The sequence below is a fragment of the Juglans regia genome, chromosome 13 (genome assembly GCF_001411555.2).
Source record: "Juglans regia cultivar Chandler chromosome 13, Walnut 2.0, whole genome shotgun sequence".
NCBI lineage: Eukaryota > Viridiplantae > Streptophyta > Magnoliopsida > Fagales > Juglandaceae > Juglans > Juglans regia.
In genome coordinates, this window is record NC_049913.1 from 30,427,807 (window position 1) to 30,452,697 (window position 24,891).

General features: G+C 33.9%; 2 protein-coding genes across 4 annotated transcripts; one reads left to right on the top strand and one right to left on the bottom strand.

Moving 5' to 3' along the window:
- The first annotated feature begins 4,539 nt into the window (after positions 1 to 4,539).
- On the top strand, positions 4,540 to 6,699 carry LOC108984938 (dof zinc finger protein 1-like). The gene is made up of 2 exons (XM_018957048.2): positions 4,540 to 4,776; positions 5,282 to 6,699. Exons 1-2 carry the CDS (start codon positions 4,753 to 4,755, stop codon positions 6,167 to 6,169), a joined length of 912 nt encoding a protein of 303 aa, XP_018812593.1. The 5' UTR covers positions 4,540 to 4,752; the 3' UTR covers positions 6,170 to 6,699.
- A 13,608-nt stretch (positions 6,700 to 20,307) lies between these two features.
- Positions 20,308 to 24,848, bottom strand: LOC108984933 (protein yippee-like At4g27745). 3 transcript variants are annotated; one of them, XM_018957042.2, is made up of 4 exons: positions 24,734 to 24,848; positions 24,169 to 24,178; positions 23,896 to 24,021; positions 20,396 to 20,838 (listed from the first exon to the last, which is right to left on the bottom strand). In XM_018957042.2, the coding sequence occupies exons 3-4, from the start codon at positions 23,989 to 23,991 to the stop codon at positions 20,611 to 20,613; spliced, it is 324 nt and encodes a 107-aa protein (XP_018812587.1). In that variant the 5' UTR covers positions 23,992 to 24,021; positions 24,169 to 24,178; positions 24,734 to 24,848; the 3' UTR covers positions 20,396 to 20,610. The 3 variants fall into 3 exon arrangements, with proteins under 3 accessions (XP_018812586.1, XP_018812587.1, XP_018812588.1); XM_018957041.2 differs by lacking the exon at positions 24,734 to 24,848 and having other exon boundaries at positions 20,308 to 20,838; positions 24,169 to 24,702; XM_018957043.2 differs by lacking the exon at positions 24,169 to 24,178.
- Positions 24,849 to 24,891: the final 43 nt, after the last annotated feature.

A 24,891-nucleotide genomic window follows, 5' to 3' on the forward strand; every position in this document is an offset into this window, starting at 1 on the left:
ACATATCTCACAAGATTTCATATTTTAGTAATGGAATCATCAACCTCCTTGAACCCTCAACGACTATGAGATTGATGATATAGGTACAATATGGATAAACTGGTTCTCATAAATGATATCTTCCTTTACTATCGTATTCTGCCTAAACCAATCAATGATAGTGTCATTCGCACTGACATTTTCAACCGTGATACAAAGCACTTTTCTAATTCGCCAATCCTTTAGACATTCATCCATCTCCTCGTCAAGCAGATGAACTCTTGTGATCAACAATTTCCTTGAAGCTGATAATCCACTTCTGCAACGTCCACTCACTATCAATAAAATGGGTTGTAATACACATGTAGCCCACATTCTGTATGGAGGTTCATGTATCAGTCGTAAATGACACTCTTTAGCCAGTAGCGAAAATATTTCCTTCATCGCTGTCTTCTCCTTGGCATGTCTCTTCAAATAATTGCACATCACAATATATCTTGAAGACATGAGAAATCATGGCTCTGGAGTGTGCACAAATTTGCAGAAGCTTGCCTTGTCAACTAGTAAAAGGCATCTCATGAATCATGATCATCTCCGCAAGAACATCCTTCAACATCTTCTCACTCTATTGAAGGATTGATAGCTTTTTAATCTGCATGCTATCAGTGGTCATAGAAGTCTCGTAACTCAGCTTCATCTGATCAGTTGCCACCAGCCCTTTGTATATCTTATACCGCTGGCAGCCCGTGAGATGTGCTATTAATACTAACGTGCCTTACTTCTTCGAATGACAACCGTATAGTTGCCCATAGTAGTAGTATCCAGCTTGCGGGTTCTCATGATCATCGAAAACTTTGGTGAAATGTTCCTATGTCCATGACCTTTTTTACAAGGTCATGCTGGTCGATCGGCCTCAACATTCATCAACTCTTCCTTTTCATTAAGCATATCAACATCTTCTAGATTTATTGGGACTCGACTATTTGCACAAGAAGTAGCTGCTCTAGATGGGGGTCAACAGCCCGAAGAACCTATCGGTGACACTAACGGTTGTGTGCCATCCTCTTGTGGAGAATCGCGACGAGATGGTGTATCATTTATAATTTTCTATGCAAATCTGAAACAGTTAATAATTAATCGTCATTTAACATATTATGAAAACTAGCTACAAATTAGAAACACATTAAAAAGGAAAAACATATGTGTCTAGTCGTGTTTGTAGTTTTAACAATAAGAAAAACACAGAAAACTGAATGTCCGCTCGAGCCACAATCGAGTGAATGCTTGAGTGAACAATCTGTGTGATGTTCACTCGAGCCACACTTGAGTGAAGGCTTGAGCAAACAACCTATGTGACGTTTGCTCGAGGCACACTCGAGCGAACAACTTGTGTGATATTTGCTTGAGCCACACTTGAGTGAATGCTTGAGCAAACAATCTATGTGACGCTCGCTTGAGCGAAACTCAAGCGAATGTTGTCTAGATTCTAAAGCCTTATTTTACCAAAACCTAAATCCTCAAATTCTTAAATTTAACAGCTTAAAAACCAAAATCATTGAAATGCAAATAACAAATCATACACATTTCACAAATTTCAAACCACAACGTGACAATTAAATAATTTTGGAACCCACAAATTCTACAAAAAAAACTAAGTGAGTGAGTAAGTAGCTTAAAAATACAATCAACTGATGAACTTTTGAAAGTGGCTCACGGAGGGCTCGGGTGACAGCAGACGGTAGGGGAGGTGAAGTACAATGTGGACTATGGAGAGGAGGGAGACAAAGGGAACTGCAGGTGAGGTGGGTGTTGTGCAAAAGTGAGGGAGAAAGAAGGGGGTTCTGCGTTTTGGACCCCATTCTTCATGAAACGACGTCTATCCGTAGACGTCATTTAGTTACTTCAGTAGGGGGTCCTGCATTTTGGACCCCTTCTGAGCGAAAAGACGTCGTTTCTTTTTAAGTAGAATGACGTCGTTTTGATTATATGATTTTTTAAAAAATTTAAGTCAGAGTACGGAGCCAACATGGGCTCCGAACTCCGACTCCAACTTCGGCTAGGGATGGGATGGATGCAATAGCTTTTCCTTGAGAGACTACCTCGCAGCTTTAGAAGTAGTCAAAATTCAGTTGGAGTCTGAGTTTCAAAATTTTTGCCCACCCCTAGTTGTAATGGACCGGGTGTTTATTGGAGAACTACCTCACCTCCTCCTCATGTATCTTGTTTTCTATTATCTGAATGATATATTTACTTGTTTAGAAAAAAATAAAAATTAATTGAGCACCTTTAATTGACGTGTCACATTTGAAATTATTATTATTTTTTATTTGCATGGTTAATTTAAAAAATCACTTTAAAAATTCACCATATATCAATTAATATATTTAAAAATGATAAAATTTCCATATCAAGCATTATTATTATTTTTAGAAAAAAAACATTTTCAATTGAACAGAGATCATGTATACTAAAATGACAAAAAGAATATTAGGTATGGCGTGGATATATATATTAAAAAAATATTATATTCACATGTTGATAATTTGATACATACACATGTTCATAGGGATGGGATGGATGCAATAGAGAAGTAGTCTTTCCCTTGAGAGACTACCTCTCAGCTTTAGAAGCAGTCATTTTCACAACTAGAGACCTCCGAAACTTTTTTTGTTTTTTTTAGTCCATGATACAAAATCCACCACGATTTTGGTCTTGTCGCTTTCTTGGTAACATGGCAACCCTAGTGTGTGTTTCACTCTCTGATATTTCTACTTTCTACGGCAAGTGGGGTCCTTCTAGATTCATTCTCATTTGTCTATTAAACATTTTTCTTACCTTTTTGTTTTCTTTCTCTAATTTTATTAGGGTTGAGGAAGAACTTGGGATGTTTTGTGATGCATGTATAAATAGTTTAGAGATCAAATGCCTTTTAATATATATAATTTACATCATATATTTTATTATCTTTAATTAATCATAATTATATGCACTTGTTATGTACATGACATGCATGTATAGTACTATAGATGAAAATATATGATACAATCCGTTAACTCAACATGAATAGGATATGAAATAAACGGATTTGAGTTTGATATAAATAAGTTTGAGTGAAAATAGATTGACTCGAATAGGCAAAATTAATAAACGAGTAAATTGTGAGTCAACCCGGAAAACCCGCAATCAATTCGTATAACACGATTAAATTCTATTTTCACATTCTATAAGTAATATTTAATTTGATATGCTTTTATTGTTGTTGAGATGTAATATTAATATTAATATTGACTACTTAATTATTTTATAAAAATATTATTTTTTATATATTATTAGTTTGGATATTGGTTATAAAATATTTTATCATGAATTCAATTGTAATTATGAATGATTTATATAGTTATCCATATATTATATATGAAATTATATTAATTGAGTCAAAATAAATATGCAGGCCAGCTCAACCTTTTTATATATATGAAACGGGTAAACAAGTCATGTCCAAATTAATCCAATAAAAGCTAATTATTAAATGAATTATGTTGGTTGTGTCCTATCATCGGTTCTTCATATGGGTCATATATTAGATTTTTAGAGTCTGGCCTATTTAATTAATCGGGTTGTGTTCAGGTTAACCCATATAATCTAATACTTATGACTTGACACGACATTAATACGACTCGCGACGAAAATTAACTGCCACTTACCCATATAATGCATACTGGTCAAAATAACTGTCATTTAAGTACTGATTAACATATGAAATAATTTAGAACATGTCACGTAACAAATATAACTAGAAATGATAAAATGTAAAATTTAGCCTTGGAACTGAACAGTAATTCTTGAAGAGAATGTGAGTCGTGAGAAGAGGAAGAATCCTAGTGCCTTCCTCGTTCCCTGGTCAGAAAAAGGAACCCACTAAAGTCCAATGTCATGAGCACAAAGACACCTACAAAGATTGACTAAACTGGACGTACGTGAACAAAGTTTATATGGTAACTTTGTACTGCATGCGTGTTATACACAGATGATGATTCTAATTTCCATAAAAAATATACATGTAGCTAATCGCTAGTTATATGTATATTTTAAAAGTAATGTTACATATAATTGTGAAGTGTGTAAGTATCATACAATCGTATTAAAAAAGAGTAGGATTTACTATTAAAAAATTAATTTTTTTCTCATATGAATCTCATATTTATTCAAAATGATTATGCAGTACTTGTATTCTCACGATTATAACTATTATTTCTCATATTTCAATGATTACGGGTCATTTATTCTAAAACATTTGAAAATGAATAAACATTGCTCTTAAGGATCCTTATCCTGAATTTATCATTTTTAGTTACATTTTCCAAACATTGGTGAAATCTGGTTTTAGTTCGATAAAATCTATGCATTTATTCATGGATCTATTAACTTTGTTTGCTAAAGAAAGTAAACTGAGATCATCCACACTTATTCAAACCTCGTATATATACCCTGGAAAAAACTTACACATACAACCTATATATGATCTAGAAATGCTTAGGGGTTAGGGGCGGAAAAAGCTGTGGGGAATGATAATGAAAGAGCCGAAACGACAAAACTACCCTCTCTCTCTCTCTCTCTCTGAGATATAGATGTAGTTGGCCAACACATGGAACCATCACATATACCGTGTCTAGCGTTCCGGATCGCTTTAAGACAATCAGCTTGAAAAGCGGGTGATTTTCATCTCTTGGAAGACCAAAGCTTTTCCTCTTTCCTTTTTCTCCCTCTTAATCCATGGATACTGCTCAGTGGCCACAGGTAAAGAGACTTTTTCCTTTTTATCCCCTCTGAGAAATTCTGATATTTTCTTCTGGGCTTGGGGTTTCCAAAGCTAAATAAATGATATTTTGGTTTGAGCTCTTAAATTTTCTCTCTGATTGCTTGTTTTAAAAGCACAACCTTTTTATCCCCATGAGGTGATGTTGTTCAGCTCAGACCCCTCCCCCCCTAATCTTTGAATTTGTGTTGCTGTCTTTTTTTTTTTCTCACTTTGTTCTTGAAAGTACTTCACCTTTTTCTTCCTTTTTTCCACCATCTGATAAAGCAACCAGAAAAGTTATTATAATTTGTTTTTATTTCTGGTGTAAATGTAATCCTCAAAGTGTAAAGCAGCTTCCTTGTTTTCTCTGTCTTGTTTGTTTCCTGCTTTCTTTCTCTTTCTTTGTCTTTTAAATTCTTCTTCTGGGACAGATACTTTTGTTTTTGATCATCAACTTATGGCCTTTTCCTGTCCTATCTTGGTGTTTTTTTGTTTTAATTTCAGGGAATTGGAGTGGTTAAATCCATGGAGGGTTCAAGGCCTGTGAGGGCAAGACCTCAAAAAGATCAAGCCTTGAACTGCCCAAGGTGCAATTCAACTAATACCAAGTTTTGTTACTACAATAACTATAGTCTCACTCAGCCAAGATACTTCTGCAAGACTTGTAGAAGGTATTGGACTGAAGGTGGGTCCTTGAGAAATGTTCCTGTTGGAGGAGGTTCAAGGAAGAACAAGAGATCGTCAACTAGTACTACTTCCTCATCAACAATATCATCACCTGCTTCTTCATCTTCAAAGAAGCTTCCTGATGATCTGACCCCACCTGCTGCTTTCCCTCACTCTGCTTCTCAAAACCCTAAGATCCATCAGGGCCAAGACCTTAACCTAGCATACCCACCCACTGATCATCATCAGGACTACAGTAACATATCTAAATATCATGTGGATCAGCTACCCTTTAGTACTACTACTACTACTGCTGACCAGTACAACAAAAGCCACCGTCAAAACCCTAGCTCCTCCTGTACTACTTCTTCATCTCAACTCTCAGCCATGGAACTGCTCAAGACTGGGATCAGTACTTCAAGAGGGTTGAGTTCCTTCATACCCATGTCTGTGTCCGATTCCAGTACCATATATACAGCTGGGTTTCCTTTGCAAGGATTCAATAAACCAACCCTGAATTTTTCTCTAGAGGGATTTGAAGCAGGTGGGTATGGGAGTAGTACTAGTACTCTTCAAGGGGTGCAAGAGACTGGTGCGAGGCTCTTGTTTCCTATTGAGGATTTGAAACAGGTCCCAACAAACACAAGCGAGTTTGAGCAGAATAGAGGACAAGGAGCGGATCATTCTACTGGCTACTGGAATGGAATGCTAGGAGGATCATGGTAAATAATAAATAATAAAGCCCAGAAAGAGAAACGGATGAACGATCGAGGATGATCAGGAGGAGTTTGTGTTTCAATTTGTTTTTCTTCTGCCAGATGGGTGACTTGTTTTGAGTTAATCAAAACTAACAAATTAATAGGGTACATGCTTTCTTTTTTAATCTATTTTTTTTTTCATCCTCTTTCCACTTATTTTTCTTTGCTCTAGCTGTACTTCTTTTGCTTTCTTGTCTTCCTTTGCACCATGATCAATGCGGATGTTTGAAGCTTTATTTTAGGTTGGCTTCAAAAGATGGAACGAACACGAGGCTAAGAACGATCGATATCTCTTTTTTAGGGATCATTCATTTGGTCAGAAGAGAAATCTGACTTCTAGTTCTTGGCTAGCTAGCTTCGCACCTTTATCTTCCTCCATCTTATGTTTCTTCTATCAAAACAAGCTGAGTTGTTCAGTAGTACTGTATGATGATCATGATCATGTGGCTGATCTTGCTAGTTGCTAGAAATCAATAATATATGTTCCATGTAGCTCGAGCTAGTATTAATACTATTATAAAATATGTACGAAACCTTGACTTCATCACTTTGATTATTTTTAAATCAGTACATGAGTACTGGGATTTGTGGGCTTGATTAATTGATGTAATTATTATATATATGTGCATGAATTATATATTTCCTCGAATTAATAAAGTGAGTTGGAATGATGGCTGTCAATCCTTTACAGAAAAAGGTTTCTCTTTTTCTCTCCTCCTTTTCTCTTTTTGCTTGCCAAACAGGTCCAGAAGTAGTGTCAGGTCTTTTATCAGCACTATCTGGGTCGTCGTATAAGAGATTCTTCCACTCAATTAAAGCACCACCACCATCAAGCAAATAGGATCTGAATTCTGAAGAGCTACCAGAATGAAATATAGGTATGACCCATGAAAGATTACTTCACATGCCACACCACTTTATTAAAAAACCAGAAAATGAAAAAAACAACAAAATCCTATAATTTTTGCAGTTTTTTATATATCTGTCTGTAACAGTGTCTCCCCACCTTTTTTGTTGTCTGAATAAAACTTAGAAATCATGAACCAGTGTCTGATCGATCTCACCAGATGGTTACTTTTTGTAGCCACACATGGTCGAAGGCCTATTCATTCAACTTGTGCTCCATTTCCATGAATGATAACTACCCTTTCCATGCCACCCCACCCCACCCCACATATACATATAATTCTATTCTCTCTCATATTTCAAAGAGGTAGAAAAAGCCCTAGAGCTTGACTTGGCAGCGCGGCCCCCACAAACATTCTCCTTGTTAAGCGTGCTCATGTGGAATAATGTCCTCCACTAGTCCGCAAATCCTCCTGCAGATTTACCTAAGTAAGAAAACCCTCCATTTTTTTAATGTCCTTCATGTTCGTTGAACTTCCATTGATCATACGTACCCTTTTAGTTTGTTGGTTTGTTTTTTTTTTCTCTAAGGTACTGTTTAGCACTAGCGCCTAGGGTTTATTATTAAAGTGGAGTAGTAGTACTGGATGGATGATGGGTAAGAAAGAGAGTAGAGGGAAAGAGAGGGGCACCACGAGATGACGATGACGATGATGGAGGAGGCAGTCCTTTTCTTTTGCCAAACGTAGTTATCTACTCCATCACTCTCTCTTTCAATCTCTTTCCTTTGCCCTTACAAATTTGTCAATGAGATGGGTGAAAATATTAATGACTTTGCACTCAACTTATTCGGCCCCTAGTGTCGGCGTTTATTAGAGTCAAATAATTCGGGTTCATGTGGATTCCATTAATTATGCCATCCATGCATGCATGAATGCATTTAGATCTCTACTAATTATTATTAATGTTTATTATAATTTGCTGATAATTATCCATTTTTTGTTGGTCAATCCAACCATTAATTACGGCCGCTTTCATGCATTAGACTCCAACTTCGATTCCAACATTAACTCATGATTATGTCGACCGTTAGTCTCCAATTACTTGTAATTGGTCTATTACTTCATCATCATGTATAATGAATAGTCCAATGCGTTTGGATTAAGAGAATTACTTATATGTCTACACAAGCTTAATTCCTATAAAAATTAAGTTACATGCTCATGATTTGGTAGGTTTTTAGCTTAACAAAAGTTAACTAAAAACTTAATTAATTACTAGTTAGCTACCACGTCAATGTGTAAAATTACTTTTATAATCCTCTTTCGAATTAATTAGAGAAAATACAAGGTAATAATTAACTTAATTGGTGGATAAAGTTAATATGAGAGGAAAGTACTACAATCTAGCTAGCTACTTTCTTGGTTCGTACGTACTAATATAAATTAAAATTTACTTCTTTTTGTAGAGTAGTATGTTTCCTTTAAGTTAATTATAAATTTAAAAGAATTAATCCAATGATATATTTATATATACACACACCATCTATTTAAAAAATTATATTCGGAGTTTATGAGTGATAAAAAAAAAATGTGATGGTTGTCTTCTTGACATGTTGACGACCCACACGATCTTGATCAGAAGAAAAACTAGATATGATCAATGTGATGAATAATTGAAGTGTAACGTCTCGGTTTCGGATGGATCAGAGAGAATATTTGTCACTCAAAATCATATCTCAATCATATAGTCATAGACTCCAAAGTTTTTAATGATACATATAACTCACTTTTTCAAATCAACTACTCCGATATGAATAATCTAAAACACCACAAATAAACCTCAACCTTACAAAATACCTAATCGAAAAAGTAAAACAAAACTATTGAATAAAATGCTCAGATAGCCAAAGTACATTCTTTGTACTTATTCTACTATGCTCACGTAGCCTTATACATAATTTTTAGTCTTGATCCCTAGTTGTACTATCAAAATTATCTAAAGAATGTTATGGAGATAAGGGGTGAGTTATCAACAATTCAGTAAGTATAAAACACTAGTATGTAAATGTTGTACCTAAGGTTTCAAGTCTTGTATAATTACATATTTACATATAGATTTTAATGATAACAAATGAATTCAAGTATAAAGGAATCTCAAGCTCAAGTTGTCTACACAATGAAGCCAAGTACATCAATGAACCAAACATGAGCAAGAAATGGAACATGCTCGCAAATGAAGCTCTTAGAGTAATTTTCTACATCTCTTGATAAAATTTGAAATTGGATTAAGGCTCAAAATTAATCTTTTATCATAATGCATCAAATTGCATTTTCCACATGCGCATGACATATTTAAAAATTAAAAGTTTGAATTTTTAAAAAATGATTGATTGTCATCTTTCACATGTGTATGACATGATTAAAAGATTTAAATGTTTTGAAAAGTGAATGATGTTGTAATTGACAAAGCAAAACTTTGATTTGAATATTTTGAAAAGTGAATAATATTGTCTTTGACAATTACGAAAAATAAAACTTTAATTTGAATATTTTGAAAAGTAAATGATGTTATCTTTGATAATTAAAAAAAGTAAAACTTTGATTTAAAAAATTTTGAAAAGTAAATGAATGAAGCCTCATATGCCTGTAAATAGTTCATTTGAGATCTTCAAAATCAACAACTACAAGAAGAGCATAAGCACATCATTGCAAGTTTTTACAACATTCATTCAAAACTTTCACTCCCTTTTCTCTAAGCGTTAAGCCTTAACACTTGTTCATTTTGAGAGAGATATAGTTTGCATTGTATTATTTTTATTCCACGCATTGATGAGTGTTTTCTGATAACCTATCCACTATCAGTTTTTGTATCAGTAAAAGGGTGTGTATAACCCTTGTGCGTGTAGAAGGTGTTCTGTACAGGGAATAAACATTGAATCACCACGTGCAAGGTGATTGCAAGTGTAGAGGGTGTTCTATACGGATTCTTTGTAGCGTTCTACACGGATTCTTTGTAGCGGTACTACTCAAATGTGTAATAGGTTTCTATCTCCACTTGAAGGAGGTTGAATAGTGAATTTGGGAATCCTCGAGAGGTAGCTTGAGGCGAGGATGTAGCCAGTGGGGCTGAACCTCGTTAACATACTAAATTTGCTTTCTCTTACCCTTACTCTTTATTTTTATTATTGTTTCGTATTTTGTTCATATTTTATATTGTGTATTTGAATTATAATTGTGAATTTTTAAATACAACCCAATTCACCCCCTCTTGTGTTAGTCATCTGGGCAACAGTAAATATGAGCCTTTTCAGAAAGTTCGGTATGCAGAAACAAAATATTTTATTTTCATATGTAGACCTCAAAAACGTGTTATTAAAAAATGAGAGCGGCTTTTCATACTCAAAAACCAACTGTTCATATTAAAAGATTCTTTTCATATTCAAAGACCATTTTCATATTAAAAAACAAACTGTTCATAATAAAAAAACTTTAGCATAACATAACTGAATATCTTTATCTTATCATATCGTATCATATCATATTATATCATGTCATATCACCATATCATATCATATACCATGTTTAACCCCCGTGGTAGGGTTGTGCTATCCCTGATGGTCAAACTAGGCAGTATCATATTGTGAACTTTTCCTTATTCATTCTCAGAACTCCGAGTGTGCACAAGGGAAAGAACACATAAAAGACCATTTTGTTTTCAAAGTGGGTGCACTCATATCATATCATATCTTTGTTGGTACCAACCATATCAGGTGAACTAGTATCATCATATCAGAACCATATTCATAATCAGAATCGAAACAGATAAGTATGCCAAAGGTTTTTCATATCCATATCATATCAAACCACATGCCGAACACAATTATATCATTTTCAGATGATCAATAACAGATCCAAAATATTTCATAACACATGTATAAAAATCTGAATTTTCATATTTGCTCTTTTGCACATCTCAGAAACATGTCAAATATTGCTCATGTCTACACTATTCATGTCAAAAAATATTTTTCTTTTTCATATAAATTTTTATGAGTGAATGCAAAACACATATACAAAGGTTGTTTTCACGGTTTATTTTAAAAACATATCATGCAAAATTTATAAACCAACCTCAATTCATTTTCCATTTTATGCAAATGTAGCATATGAATCTCGCTTACCTGAACTTTTTAGTTTTTCTGAATTTTTTCACAATCGTGCTGAATGAATACCAATTGTCACCTATACAGAATACTTAACGTTACTAAACTTCTAAAAGGACTGCTAAACCTCTCACTCTACTTAAATTCATACTAAGAAAATAGCTTTGATAACTATCTAGTTATTAGAAATCTAATAAATATAATATTAAACATGACAAAACAACTTAAATTCATTTCGAAAATGAACTTAATCATATTTAAAACTCATATCTCTATAAACTATTATTAAAATGATAATTTAATACTTCTAACATATAATCTAGTAGGAAATCATAAATTTCTTAAACAATAGTAGTTCATAAAATATTTTTAATAATACTTATAAAAAATCATTGCAAACTACTAATAATATCTAATTTAAAACCATATAAGATTTATTTCATATAATAGGCTTAAAGTGTTTTAAATAAAATATTAAATACTTACAATTTACTATCGAAATCAAATTATAAAACTAATACCAAGTAATATAATTGAAGTCTTTAAATATTTTTTCGGAATAAGATCATGCCTAATTTAAAAATACTAAACACAAACTAAATTAAAATAATACATTAGTCTCTTAATACAATAAAATAAAGTTTATTAAAAATCGTTAACATAGTTTTGGAAAAGTACAACGAATCTAATTTAAACATAAAGCTCATATGAAATCAGCTCATTTAAAATGTTATAACGGTTTCTGAATTATAGTAGCCAATCCCCATAAGCCCCACAAATCATTATGATAAATTTGACCCAACTCATCCCTCATGAAGAGCCAAAACCGAATGGCTTTTGTGCACAACCCCACTCTGCAACCACCCTCCATTGCACCGTCTTCTTTGAGCTGCACCTTCATCATCACATGACAGCCAACCCTCCACCTTCTACCACATGAAAAAGCTTTCAGGAAGTGACTTGACAACTACACAAAACAACCATGGAGATAAACCAAAGGGATGCAAAAACAAAAATGAAAATCTGCCCAGCTTTTAGGTCTATACCTAACGCATCATGGTAAGGCATCATGCCTTGGTTTTTATTTTTCTCTTCTTCCTTGCTGCACCACGACAACTCTACCCCTCTAGCAACCTTGCAATACTTGCCATGATGAGATCATGGCAGTTCAGAACACTATTCACCCTACAAAGCATGGCCCAAGTTGAAGGATGGCCATCATCACCACCACCGCCCCACTCCACTAATCACAAGTCGCCCTTCCAAGCTATGACTGGCGCCCCTCCCCTCCATTGAGCACTATAAAAACCCCCCTCAATCCCCTCATTTCCTCCACACCTCTTCTCCAAGCTTCTCTTGAGTTATTGAGAGATCTTCTTCCCTTAGAGTACAAAAGAGTAGAACCGAGTGAGTGTTCTTGGAAGTTCTTGAGTTCTTGCATTTGGAGCTATAGAGGGTTACGAAATTTGTAAGTTTTCTTTTCCTAGATGTTATTTTACATGACAAGTTGTATTTTAAGTATTGGAGTAATTTTTGGATGAGTTTAGAAAATGTTACCATGCTTAATTCACGGGTCATTAAGGGTAGATTAAGTGTTTAAATTATTTTTTAAGTTAGAATTTTAGCTATGGAATGTCTTAGAATTTCTTGATATGATTTATTAATGTATTATAATGCTTTTTGAAGGTTTAGATTTGAGGTTGAAAGCATGCCATGATAGATTTTAATTTCTATCTTGTGTTGATCATCAAAGCATGCAAGGTGTGGTTAAATCATGCTTAACTTGTAAAGTTTTGATTTATTTTACCTAGGCTTGAAATATAAGCATTTAGAAAAACCTGACAATTGGGATAAGGAGAGAAATGCATGATTAATTCTAGTTTTTGAAACTTTTATTGGTGATAAGATTAAGAAATATCATGCTTGCTTAAGGACTAGTTTGACAGAGATTAAGGTTTCTAGCCATGATTAAGTGTTGGGATGAACTTGTTTATCAAAAATTAAGCTTTAACATGTCATTAAGGATTATAGTGATTATCTGAAATTAAATAAAATTGAATATGCATGCATTCATAGGGATCAATAGTTGAAGTTACACTTAGGCATCAACTAGAGTGGATGCCACGGGTTGAGTGTGTTTGGGTTAGTTCCACTTTTATTTTTTAAATTCTAAGGGATAGATGATTTTAGAATATGAAAAATATGAGGTCTATGAAGTTTGGTTAAATTTGGAGTTAGTTTGCAATTAGTAAAAAATTATGGCCTTAGTGGCAAGTTTTGAAAGTGTAGGGGTATTTTGTAAATATTCATGTTTGAAACCTTTTAATTATAAATATCTTCCTTAATAGCATAAATCCTAACTTAGTGTGACTTTGATTACATCCGCTATATTTTTCCAAACCTAGGTAGTTTGTAAGTTGGCCTCTAAACTTACACATTGATAAGTTATTTATGATTTATTGATAAGTGTTACATTCATATTATAATTATCATTTTGAGCATAAAACACCATGTTATATGATACATTGAGTACATGACTACTTGCCTACATGACATGTGACATTTTCTTCATTTTAGCATATTGCATATAAATGTCATTTTTACATGAAAACTTGCTACATATGCACATGTCAAGAAATACATTTTTTAAGTATAGTGTGAAAATAATTTTTGTCATGACTTCAAAGGCTAAGATGAGGAATTATTCTAGTGGAACTCCTATGTCCACTCTGGATTGAGTAAAAATTGAGTGGTAACCCCTGGGTTGACGAAGAACAATCAACGGATTTCAAGTGGGTTCTTTTTAAAGAATGCCGTAGCGAAATCAAATATTATGACACATAAGACTGATGGGTGTATATGTTATCATGCTATGATGATATTATGTGATGATATTATGTTATGTCTCAACATGAGTTGTACTACGGTCATCAGCAAATACTTACAGTGCATATGGAAAACTGTGACGAGATCATACGTTATGATGTTAATGTTATGATTAATTATGAACTGCTAAAAAGGATAAAATGTTATGATGAAATTATGTTTTTGACGGTTGAAATGAAACAAATGTTCTCTATAAGAAAATGTGTGTCATAGTTTTCTGAAAATGTTGAGGAATTAGGATGGGAGACAAATATGGATTTTTTTTTTCTACATCACATGCATTTCATATTTATCATCCATCATGGATAATTTATCTTTGTGCATGTTGGTTGTCTAACTTATTGTGATTTCAAGTAAATCTCACTCTTTGTGGACCCACTATCATTCCACACGGAATGATAGCCACTCGGAATGATAGAAGTTATGTTAGGACTTGACGAAATGGACCAGATGAACCAGTGGATCCGATTGATTGAAGATGAGCCAGACCTCAACAAAAGATTAGACCTCATCTTGATGTTTATAGGTGCCCTAACCCTTTTTTTTTTTTTTTAAGTAGCCCTAACCCTTCATGCTTTAGAATGCATGAAGCAGCTGATTTAGCCATGGAGATTTCTTTGCAAAAATAATTGTACTAAGATTATGCCAGCTTATGATTTGAACTAATTATGGTTATAAATGAAATTGTGATGTTTTAGTTGATTCTGGCATAAGTTTTATTTAGTCACCCTAGGGCTGAGCACCGACCATTTCGGAGTCGGAAGGCCCAACCTCCGACTCTGACTCCTACTCCGACTTTGTCGGAGGTCGAATCCGACTCCAAGATGTAGATAATCCGCTTCGCCTCCAACTCTGACTTGTCGGAGCGGAGTCAGATTTTTGGACTTTTTTTTTTTAATTTTTTTTAGCTTCATATTTGACCCACTTTTAAAAAAAAAAATTTTGTGGGCTTTCAAATTTCAATTTTCTCAAAATTACAATCCAAACTTATTAAACTTTTGATTATAATAAAAAAATACAACTAAATAAAACAAGTAACATACTAATATACATTCAAAAATTAAAAATAAAAAGAAAGTCCTATTTTTACATGTACTCCCATCATCCATGATTCCATATCCACATCCAACTAATCGCTATAATAAACAAAGGCACCGTATAGTTACTGTAGTATACTATTATAATTACTATGAATCTATTTTTAATTATATTATATATATATATATATATATGAAGATTCATAAAAAATATATGATATATATTATTATATATGAATATTAAAAAAAAGGCACCGTATATAAAATGAAGATTCAAAAAATAGTATTACTATTTTATATATAATATAGTATTACTATATTATACTATTAGTCTATTACTATATCTTATAGTATAATTACTAATACTATAGTATCATACTATTAGTATGTTAGTGATTTAATATTATATATATATTAAATCTCTAATATCTTATACTTGATATATATGTATATATATATTAATATATATAAGTATTAGTATTAGTTATACTAATAGTTATATTAGTATTAGTTATTATTAATACTATATATTATACTAATAGTGATATTAATACTATATATAGTTATAATGATTAGTATAACTACATTAGTATTAGTTATAGTGATTTAACATAACTATATTAGTATAAGTTACAATGATTTAGTATAGGTATAATATTATAAGTTATAACTATAGTCTATAATAGTATTAGTATAAATATTAGTATTAGTTATAGTGATTTAGTATAATTATATTAGTATAAGTTATAGTGATTTAGTATAGGTATAATACTATAAGTTATAATTATAGTCTTTATTAGTATTAGTATTAGTTATAGTGATTAGCATAACTATATATTTGTATTTGCTATAGTGATTTTAATTTAGTATAACTATATAATACTATTAGTATAAATCACTATACTAACTATATCACTGATAGTATTAATATACTAATACTAGTATATCACTATAGTTAATAGTATCATATAGTAATATAGTATTAGTAATTAATACTATAGTGATTTATATAGTAATTTATATATAGACTTAAAGTGGATTACTAATAGTATTAATATTAGACCATAAATCTAATTAATATATTAATGTATATTAGTATTACTAATATATTTATCAAAAGGAATATGTTAAGAATTTATTAAGTCAAAAAATATAATTAATACAAGATATTGTTATATAAAATTTATAATATGAATAATACTTTAGTTATTATACATTAGTATTATATGTTATTCTAAATTTATAGATTAGTGTTTATCCATTAGTATTACATGTTGATGTTATTATGCATCTTAGTGTTTATAGTATATTATATATACATTAGTATTACATGTTATTATATTTATACATTAGTAATTTAGTGTTACAAATTACATGTAACATGATAGTAATATTGTAAATTTGTAATAGTATGATATTTACATATAGTCATATACTAAACTATTATTATTTATTAGTCAATTTAGTCTATATATTATAGTATAAATATATTATTTAACTAGTATATTATTGAGTTTAACTAACTATATAAGATATAGTTGTATAAAATTTAAATGATTAATATATAGAAAAACACATATATTTTTATAAAATATGTATAAAATCGGAGGCGGAGTCGGAGGGCCAAGTCAGAGGCGGAGGCAGAGCGGAGAGGAGTCAGAGTCGGTTCTTCAATGACTCCGACTCCGATTTCCAATAGGGAAAAAATTTCGACTTTGACTCCGACTTGTCAGAGTCGAAGTGGACCCAGAGCGGAGTCGGATTGTCGGATTTTTGCTCAGCCCTAAGTTACCCTTATTCCACTGTGGTTATTATATACTGTTAGATGTATTTACAGGATGCATTGCATATTAACTATCACGAACGGAAGTATGTAACCTTGTGTTACATGTCTTAATGCTCTAAGTCTCTGTTCCTTCCCAAGCAGAGGTTGAGGGCGTCACAGAGTGGTACAGAGCAATTACGTCTATGGGTAAACCCACATATCCTTAGGAATGATATGCCAGAGTATAGGTTTTGGCCATTAGATTGGGTAGGCTTGAATCTTGCTACAAGAACTGGATCTGATACATGTGCCTCACAGGATTTGATGACAGAAGCAGAATGGCACGTGAGAGAAGGGAAAGAAATCTTGAAGGGTCCCATGCTCGTCAGGAATAGAATTGTTGTTTGGATAGAGGACGCGATTTGGCGAACGCAATTCACCAGATGACGGAGACCACGAAGCAACAACATGAGTTAATCTTGAGGCATAATCAATAACAGCCACACTCGCATGTTGACGGAGACCAGATAGTGCATGCTTTACTATGTGACAGCTTTGGTAGTGTAAAATGTCCACGAATTTTGTATCAAGCTTAGCTTCTAGATCAATATCTGATGATCCAATATGTCGGTGCAGTGTTAAATCAAGCCTAAAGACTTGTCGTAAGGTTGCAAATTATGGCAGACGCTTTTTTACTTGTAAGAATTGGCAGGTAAGATGTCATATTTTAACCATGTCATTGTGTTTGGAAATGAAGCCGGGCCCACATGTTTGGTATTTTGTTTTGCAGTATGGCCAGTCATTCAAGTTTTTCACTTGGATAGATCCTGAGATCCGTGAATATGATATGACTATAATAGAACATCTCTAAGCAATGAACGAACAATTTGTGGCAAATATTTTCCAGAATGATATACTAGTTGAGCAAGCGGCATCTAAGTTCAAAGCTTCAACAATGGAAATAGAAATTAAGAGATATCAAGTAGCAATTTAGAGTAAAGAACGCAAAAAGAAGATTCTCATCCGTAGAAATAGGACAACACTTATAGTATTGTGGATGTTTTTGTTATTTGTATTAATATGAGTGCTACTTTAACTTAACCATTGAACAAGATTGGAAATTTTAGTTTTTTTTTTTTTTTTCGAGAAACTATTATATGTTGTTGGACTCAGATTAGGTATTATGTTTGGTATTGTCACTCCTAAGACGGGGAAACTTGTATATGTGTGCTCTAAAAGTTTTACCTATTTGTCTTTGTAAGGATGAGAAACTTGTATATGTGTGCTCTAAAAGTTTTACCCAAAAGTTTTGCTCTCTTTGGAGTGACAGTGTTACTTGTGGTATAAAATTTGGGGGTAATTGTAGGTCAATGTTATTCACCTAGAATTACCCATCAATGAAAATGAAGTGATTGTGTATTTCTAGGTTGATATCAAGTTGTGATGATATTACTCACAAAAACAAGTTGTGAATTGTATTGAAATTCTGAAAATTGATCATGTGTGCATGTTGCATGCTTAGTGTATTTACTTACTATTATTATTATTTTTTTTTAAATTTATAACTTGTCTAACATCTTTCTAAAATTTAGCCTTTGTACTAGGGGTAGGCAATGGGGCCATGCACCTTGCTGACCCGCCCAAGTTTGGGTGGGGCAGAGGACCCGTGCTGCAAATGCGGGGGGTGGGGGGCTCCGCTCGCATCTGCTGCCCCTAGCGGTGGTGGGGGATGGAGAGGGCCCAGCCCCACTCCGGGTTTCCCCAGCCTTGCACCCTATAATTTATATTATATATATAGACAAAACGACGTTTTTTTATGGATTTTTTTTTTAAAAAAAAATAGCCCAGACCAAACGAAACTGTTTTTTATTATAGACAAAACATCACTGTTTGGTCTGTGTTGTTAAGTCCCCCTTCCCGCGACTCCCCCTCGGCCACCTCCCGTTCTCGAATCTCACTTCTCTCTCTCTCTCTCTCTCTCTCTCTCTCTCTCTCTCTCTGTTCTTTCTCTGTCGCTCTCTTATCTTTGTTACTATGTCCGCTCATCTTTGTCGCTCTTTATGTCCATCGCAGTTGTCTACATTATCATCACCGAAGGTAAGCCCAAATCTGAAAGCCTTTCTAGTATTTTATGTTTTTTTTTTTTTTTTCGTTATGGAGATTGGAGGAAAGTTGAGATTAAATGGAGATGAATGATAGAATTTGTGAACTGTGTGCTGTGGAGATTTGATTGTGCATGTGTTTGATGTTATGATTTTGTGTGTATATGTGTATTTTGATTTTAATCCGAACTCTAAATTAGTTTAGGGTTCTAATCCGAAACCCCAAATTAATTTAGGGCTTTCAATCTTTGCGTGCAAGACATTGTGCATATATGCCATATTTAAGTGTTGTAGTATTTTTTATATAAAAAATTCTACTTATTATTCCTATACCACACTCCTACTTTTTTATATGAAAAATTATACTCATTATCTTTTTTTTTTTTAATCTTAGCAAGTATGTGGTGTAGGGATGATGAGGAGAAGAACTCAATTAATTTAGTAGAAAAAATTAAAATTAAAATATGTGTAGTGTGCGGTGTAAGCAATTTGATAACAAAGCTCTTTTTATGTAGCAAAACATAAACTTATAGATGCATATCAATAAGAACAAACATTACTACTAAAAATCGTTGGGGAGAAAGAAAGAATATTAACTGAATAATCGTTAATCCGACAGTGGCAAAAGGAGCAAATCAACCACAAATAGGTTTGAACATAAATGAGAAAGCTGATGTTATTTTTAAATCACTCATTAAGTCCACTGCAGGCAGCGGATAAACAAGTATTGAAGTGTATTGCTAATGGGGTCCAGAATGCCTACTACCCACCTTCACAAGGAGTTATTGATAAGAAATAATGGAGGTCCTTTTCACATCAAAGATATGAGAGCAGCATTGGTAATGGCTGTGGAGTTTGGAACTCAAATGTTCCTAATCCATGTGGAAAGCCTGCAGCAACATCTTACAAGCTAGGTCCAAGTCCAACCTTTAAAAGGGAACGATATTACAAGAGGGGATTGCTAATGCAACTGAGAGGTGTCCCGAGAGTTCCCACCGATAAGTGCATTTTGCGCTTTTTTATTTTGCGTATTTTTTTCAAGCATTTCTTAAATCACTTTTAATTATTTAAAAAAAATCACAAACTCGTTAAAAAACATTTCTTTAACTATTAAGTATAAAAAATAAAAAATCAAATCGGTAAAATTTGTCAGGAGAATTCATCAGTATTTTCCAATCTATGGATTGAGTGAGGAAATGACTTTTAAACATATACCTTCACCTTGTTTGTCATTGTCAATATTTACTTACTACCACTTGACAACAAGCATTTGGGATTCGATACTTTCTTTCCCTTTCCTCTGACTTTTGAACAACTAAACATGATAGTTTAAGGTTTTATTTATTTCTTTATTTATTTGGATAAGTAGAACAAGATAAATGTTTCATATCTAACAATCATATCAGGTAAAAAAAATTTGCATATTTGAAAAATGCCAAGGACATAAATTGAGTATCCAAATTACAATTTCAGATTGAGAAATGAGAAGCAATGAAAAATATTTGAATGGGTAGAACTTCCTGGTCCTGTACAAGATGAGCTTCATGAACCATTAGAAAGTTACTTCAAGGCTGGAATTAATGGAACAAGGACCTGAATAATGTAGTGTTACCAGTTCTCTTTAACAATCTTTAACTTCTCAAATATGAACTTTCCTTCTTTGTACTTCTGCAATGCTTCATAAGCTCGCTCGTACTTCCAACCCAAAACCTCATCGCAAGTAGCACAACAGATATCAGCAACAGTGTGGAGACCAGTCAGGAGATGTCTATCTTCTTTTGGTCCAACCACAATGTTCATTGCATGGGTGAACAAAAATGCTCGGCCATGTCTTCCCTGATAAAATTGTTATGGAAATGAATGTTGGAAGGGAAATCCACCGAAAACATATTACCACAGTCGAGATTGAATATAAAAAAACCAATCAAGAATAAACTAAAAACAACGTTTGGGATTCTGGAGTTTTAGCAAAAGATGCAAAAAAGGTACTGATAACAAGCACAAACAACAATGTGGGCGTACCTGGTCGGAACACATGTTTTGTGGCCCATGGCCAAGCCACTAGCCATGTCAGCCACATGCCAGCAACCTTACCAGCAATGTCAGTCATGCCCATGGGCCAGCCTAGCCCACCCATGGGCTCATGCATATCATGGGTCAACTTGGCTCATGCCAACTATGTTATTGATTATTGTTTATTTTAATTTAATTATTTATTTTTGAAGGGACCTATTGGGGGTTTCCAAGTTGTAATCCTTATAAATCGGACCATTAGATTTTGCATTTACATCTTTTGGCAAATTTCCTAGAGGAGGATTATTTTGTTTAGGAGATCAATAATCGGTGCTAGGCACTTGAACTTTTTGGGTGCAATTCGTGAATCCCAAAAAGAGGATCACACCTTATAATTCGTAAATAGGTGTGATTCATTTATCCTGTTCTTGCAACTTGGTGCAATTCGTGAATCCACGTTGTTGTTATCCTTGTTTTTATCAAGTTATCAATTCATGAGGTTTACTTCAACTATTGTGCAATTCGTGAATCATTAGTTAATTTGTTAGCTTTTGTTCATTCAACTTTTTAAGTATTTGACTTTGTTCTTGAGTGTTCATCATTTTGTTCTTGGTGTTCATTCTTTCATTGCTTATTTGATTCTTCCATACCCTCATTCTCAACCACTAAAGTATTTGCCACTTTCCATAAATTCTTCCCATCATCCAACTTGCCCTAGCCGAAACACTTGCTTCCATATCCATAAAACCCTAGCCATAATTCCCACTTATCATTCTCGACCACTAGTGTTGCCCTACTTTCTATAAGTGAACCATTTTCATAATTGCCCTTTATCCTTCACAAACCTTGACTTAACCTAAACCCTAATTGCCTCCCATCTTTCCATTCCTTCACTTACCATATTCGGCCACCATAAGCCTATCCTCCCTCAAAACCTAGCCGCCCACCTCAAGCCCTATAAGGTAACTCATTCATTTTAGGAATCTTGACTTCCTCACATTCAAATTCAAATCCCATTTCAAATCCCTTAATTTAAGGAATTGACAATCACATTCAATCTCTTAAATTGTTCTTCTTAAAATCTCTCTAGTCAACTATTGACTTGCCATCCTGATTCAAATTCGAATTTCCCTCTTCCCTCAAGATTCTCTCCATCTTGCAAACCTTTCATATCCATTTCCAAATCATCCAAAACTAGCCAACCTTCCAAAGACCAAGTCAACCCTAATACTACCATATCCATTTTGGCAACCCTAGTTGACTTATACCCAAAACCCTAATTTCCCACTCTTCCACCTCATTCTCAAACCCTAGCATCATCCTAAACTCCAACTTTAAGTCAACTCTTCCCAATCTCAAAATCAACCCGAGCCACCCCACAAAACCCTAACTACACTTCACTATACCAACCCAAATTACCATCGAAGTAGCCCAAACACCAAGGGCACCCTTCTAGCCATCCACATTGCCTCAAACACTAATAATCATCACTTATATCATCTAAAACCCTAATCTCACCTCACTCATCTAATCCTAGCCCATCATCTTGGCGCCACACTCAAGGATAAGTCCCAAGCCGCCCACATTAATTTGCCTTCCCTAAACACTTAGCCTGCCTAAGTTCATCATCATTTTTATCATTCCATCACCCAAACACCAACCCTTTGTGGAAGGCCAATTAAGTTGGCAAGGTCACTCGGTCATCATCCTCACCAAGACAAGCTCGTGATCTTTAGTGTTAGGGACAAAACCGGGGTACCTAACAGTACCACCAAGGGCGACGACACAATGGTCCTTGGGTTACTCTAATGTAGTTTGGTATGTACTAGTCCGAATTCAAATATGGATTTGCCTTGAACTATTCTTATTACTCGCTTAAGGATTCGTTGTTGGGGTCTAGGTTATGGCCCAAACCTGATTTGAGGTAGTGTCTGCAGAGGTAGTGTCTGCAACATCCCATCGTTTAGGCCTCTCTCATTTATTTCCATAGGGTGCTAATATGGTCATGCTCAAGTAGGGAGGTCACCTCCTACCCTTTTGAACAAGGCGAAAAAAATAAAGTGTGTGTGTGTGTGTGTGTGTGTGTTTGTGTGAATTCTATATTCAAGTGGTACAGTATACCCTTAAGAAGTTAAGAGTGTACACAAGAGGGTGACATTGCAAAGGAAGGCTCTTGCATAGAATTGTTGCAACATGGTTGAATATTGTCATATCTACAACTGTTTGGGTGTAGCTGCCTGGATATGTCATAATATGTATACATAGTCACTTTTACGTATTTTTTACACACTCTATTGATGTGATTGATCAAAATAGATAATTTGATATTTAAATAAATAATGCAGCTAATCATTTAGTGCAGTGCATAAAAGAGTACGCAAAAGTGACTACATATAAAATTTTTATAGATCAAATCCTCTTTGTTTTGGTTGGTGAAGTGCTGAGATTCTCATTTGTTTTGGAGAGTGTAGTTTGAGCTGGAGTTAAATGAAAGTAGTACCGAGTTTACTTCTTTCACTTTGTCCATTTCTCTTTGTTCTCCCCCACCTTTATTTGGGTTTGAATCCCAAATAGATTCTTAGTAATGTTTCTCAATCGAAGAGGTTTTTTTTTTTCATCATGTTCTGGTAAAACAAGAGATGGTATGCGTAATTACTAATTAGAGAGCCCTCCGTTCATGGGTCCCTAATACCCTAATATGTTTCAAGAACAATCATCTCTACACTTGAATCTTACTTGGGATAATCTGATTACCAAACTCATTCTGAAACCAATGATCATAGGCGAAGAAAAAAATAAAAATAAAAAATAAAAAACGATAATAAGTTGGATATTGTGGCCGAAAAGAATATATTATGCTGGGAATTGAGGTGACTTCACCTGAAAGGCCTTAGAAATTATATCGTCGTGAAGCGAAACATGGCTCCGACAATTACAACAGCTGTACACTCGAGGCCCTGCGATAAATTCCGCCATTAACGGACAATTTCAGCTCCGAACACCAACCTTTGCCAACCCAAAAGCCCAAAACAGGAGAAACAAAAGATCATTAACACAGAAACAGAAAGCTTTAAAAATGGAAACCCAATTTAGAGTACAATTCTGCAAGACCAAAATAAGGAATTAGAAAGACAGGTAAAGAGCATTGCTTACCCACAGTAATCTGAGTGATGACCCAAAAGTATGCAGCCAGAAGAAAGAAAGAAAGAAAGATAAGAACACCAAAAGCGGTTTTAGCGTACAAGATTAGACCAAGTAAATTACAAGGTTGTTGAGTAGAGATTCTCCACATAATAATATGTTGAGAGTTTGAATAAAGAAACGAGTCTGATGGAGACACGATCGGTGATAAAACTTTAGACAACAAGAATAAAATATGTTAACTAGTTATTGGAATATACAGAAAAATTCACAAATTTCTTTTTGGAAAAATAGAAACAAATGGTAGATAAAGTTTTAAAAGTCTTTGATAAAGAGTCTATGGAAAGAAAGTAAAGAGAAACACCCAATAACAAGATGATCAGTATGATTATGCAAAATGGATAAGAACCTGAGCTGTAAAATCTGGTTTCAACGAATTAATTAAGGAAACTGTTTTATTCTTTGCTTATAGGATGAAAATTAGAACTGTTTCTGTTTACCCAGAAGTAAACAATACAAGGAAAGGATTGAGAAAATAAATTCATATATGATAAAGTTTTATCTTTTTGGATCTAACCTGGCCACTCTCATATAGATTCATTGCGGCAGCCGGCATCGGACTTTGAAATGAGAGAGAGAGATAGCGAATTTTCTGCAATATTTTGAGTTGACGAACGGGACTCACGCGCCAACCAACCTATTCGCTGACACGCTCCACGTTTTATATTTGAGTAA

Bases quoted from the DNA above. Each gene is read 5' to 3' on its own strand.
- LOC108984938 (XM_018957048.2), top strand. From the start codon at position 4,753: ATGGATACTGCTCAGTGGCCACAG. The intron at 4,777-5,281 runs GTAAAGAGACTT...TTTTAATTTCAG, and splicing joins ATACTGCTCAGTGGCCACAG to GGAATTGGAGTGGTTAAATC.
- LOC108984933 (XM_018957041.2), bottom strand. From the start codon at position 23,991: ATGGCGGAATTTATCGCAGGGCCTCGAGTGTACAGCTGTTGTAATTGT. The intron at 20,839-23,895 runs GTGAAGTCACCT...CAATTTTATCAG, and splicing joins TAATTTCTAAGGCCTTTCAG to GGAAGACATGGCCGAGCATT.